We start from the raw sequence: 1806 nt of genomic DNA, 5'->3' as shown, positions 1-1806 counted from the left end.
CCACGGGAGGGGTGGCCCGGCAGCCGCTGCCCGCCGCAGCCTCTAGCTTTGTCTCGCTGGGCCTCTGAGTGTCACAATTTTGCCTATGTTTGAGAAAACCCCGGACTGCCAGGGAGGAGAGGCTGGAGTCTGGGACTCCTGGGTCAGAGGGCGGAGGGAGCCTGGGGCTCGGACTCCAGAGTCTGAGGGAGGAGTAGCCCGCGGATTCGTCCACACGCGCCACCCTGTGGTGGCAGAATCCCCGGTCTGGGTGCGGAGGCGGCGGTCGCGGCTCCGGGCCAGGTGTGAAGGTGGAGCAGATGGTGAGGAGGAAGGAGTGGGAAGGGGGCCCAGCAGCTGCCAAATCCCGGGCCTTCGCCGGAACCATCACCATGGAGACCGAGGAAGGCAGAGAGGACCCAGCCCTACACTTTCGGGACCCGGGAATGAGTTCTTCCTCCCACGGAGGGTTCCCGTGCAAACTACAAGTCCCAGCGGCCGCTGGACTTCACCATTCGCTTCTGAAGGGCCGCTTACTCCGAGGGCCGCTGGGAGTTGTAGTTCTCTGAGACAACGGGCTGAAGTTGCGTTGCGCCCCCTGGTGGACACGGCGCCCAAGTTCGCTATTTCCGAGGCCCAAGGGACCCTACTCAATGTCATCCCCAAACCTTTTCACCTTCTCACCATCTAATCCCTCTTTCCCCACCCAATTCACTCAGTTCCAGCCACAGTGGCCTCCTCGCTGTTCTTCCAACATCTACCCCTGAGGCTCCTGCATTTACCTATCCTCCTAGGATTCACTATGGAAGGTGTGTTGGCAATCATTCATGAACTCAACAAATATTTATTGAGTTCCTACTAGGCATCAGGCATTGTCACACCATAGGGGACATAGCTCTAATGAGAGTATCACTGGGTATTGGGGACCACCAGAGGAAGATTCTAACTCAGCCAGGGAAGATCAAAGAAAGCCTGAAGTTTGAAAAGCTTCCCAGGAAAAGCTCACTAAAAGGGATGACTGGGAGGGTCGGGTCAGGGCATGGGTGTAGAGTAAGGAGATGTGCCCTGTGAGGGCAAACAACCAGAGGTACTGGAGTAGACCTGGGTAGGTGTACTGGAGAAGAGGATACTAAATAGGGGAACAGCGGAAACTAAGAAAAGGTGTAAAAAACTGGTGTGGTCAGGACACTGCTCAGTATGACTAGCCTGAGTGACTGGGAGGAAGAGACCACAAGGGAACATGAAGGAGGACTTCCCTGGTGGTCCAGTGGTTAGTACTCCACACTTGCACTGCAGGGGACATGGGTTTGATCCCTGGTCGGGAGCTAAGATCCCATGTGCCCTGCAGTGGGGAAAAAAAAAAACAGGGAACATGTAGGCAACCAGACAGCACAGAACATTGAGTGCTAGCTGAGAGGCTTGGACTTTCTCCTAGGGGGGCTGGGGAGCCAAAGAGGGGCTGTGAACAGGAGTGGGGCAAGGGCAGCTCTGGGGCCTTGAGAGAAACTAACAAGGGGAGAGACTAGAGGCCAGGAGGCCAGGGAGAGGATCGGGGGAGAGGACGAGGCCTGAGCTGGCGGAGCAACCTCCATGGGATTCCAGTCCAATGTCCCTCTTCCCTCCCACTCCCCATTTACTCCTAGCCAGACAAAGAACAAAGGCAAAAATCTTTTATTTCAGTTTTAGGGAAGCCACCATCCTCTTCCCTCCATGTAGAAGCACAGGGAGACACCCAGTCAAGAAGGCATGGACAGAAGGGGCATCGCCACCATCAATTGCTGAGTAGAGAGAGGAAGGGGAAAGAGGTTCAGGACCTGGGGATCCAGC

General features: G+C 56.1%; 1 protein-coding gene across 3 annotated transcripts in view; it reads right to left on the bottom strand.

Moving 5' to 3' along the window:
- Positions 1 to 1634: 1634 nt before the first annotated feature.
- PIH1D1 (PIH1 domain containing 1) overlaps positions 1635 to 1806 on the bottom strand; it is a 5460-nt gene continuing 5288 nt past the window's right edge. For all 3 annotated transcript variants that reach the window (XM_024768629.1, XM_024768628.1, XM_024768627.1), the window contains exon 10: positions 1635 to 1757. In XM_024768629.1, coding sequence (XP_024624397.1) covers positions 1716 to 1757 — 42 coding nt within the window. In that variant the 3' untranslated portion in view covers positions 1635 to 1715. The remainder of the gene's footprint in view (positions 1758 to 1806) is intronic.

The sequence above is a fragment of the Neophocaena asiaeorientalis genome, unplaced genomic scaffold (assembly GCF_003031525.2).
Source record: "Neophocaena asiaeorientalis asiaeorientalis breed wild unplaced genomic scaffold, Neophocaena_asiaeorientalis_V1.1 scaffold629, whole genome shotgun sequence".
Lineage (NCBI taxonomy): Eukaryota > Metazoa > Chordata > Mammalia > Artiodactyla > Phocoenidae > Neophocaena > Neophocaena asiaeorientalis.
This window is presented reverse-complemented; position numbering and strand designations above follow the sequence as displayed.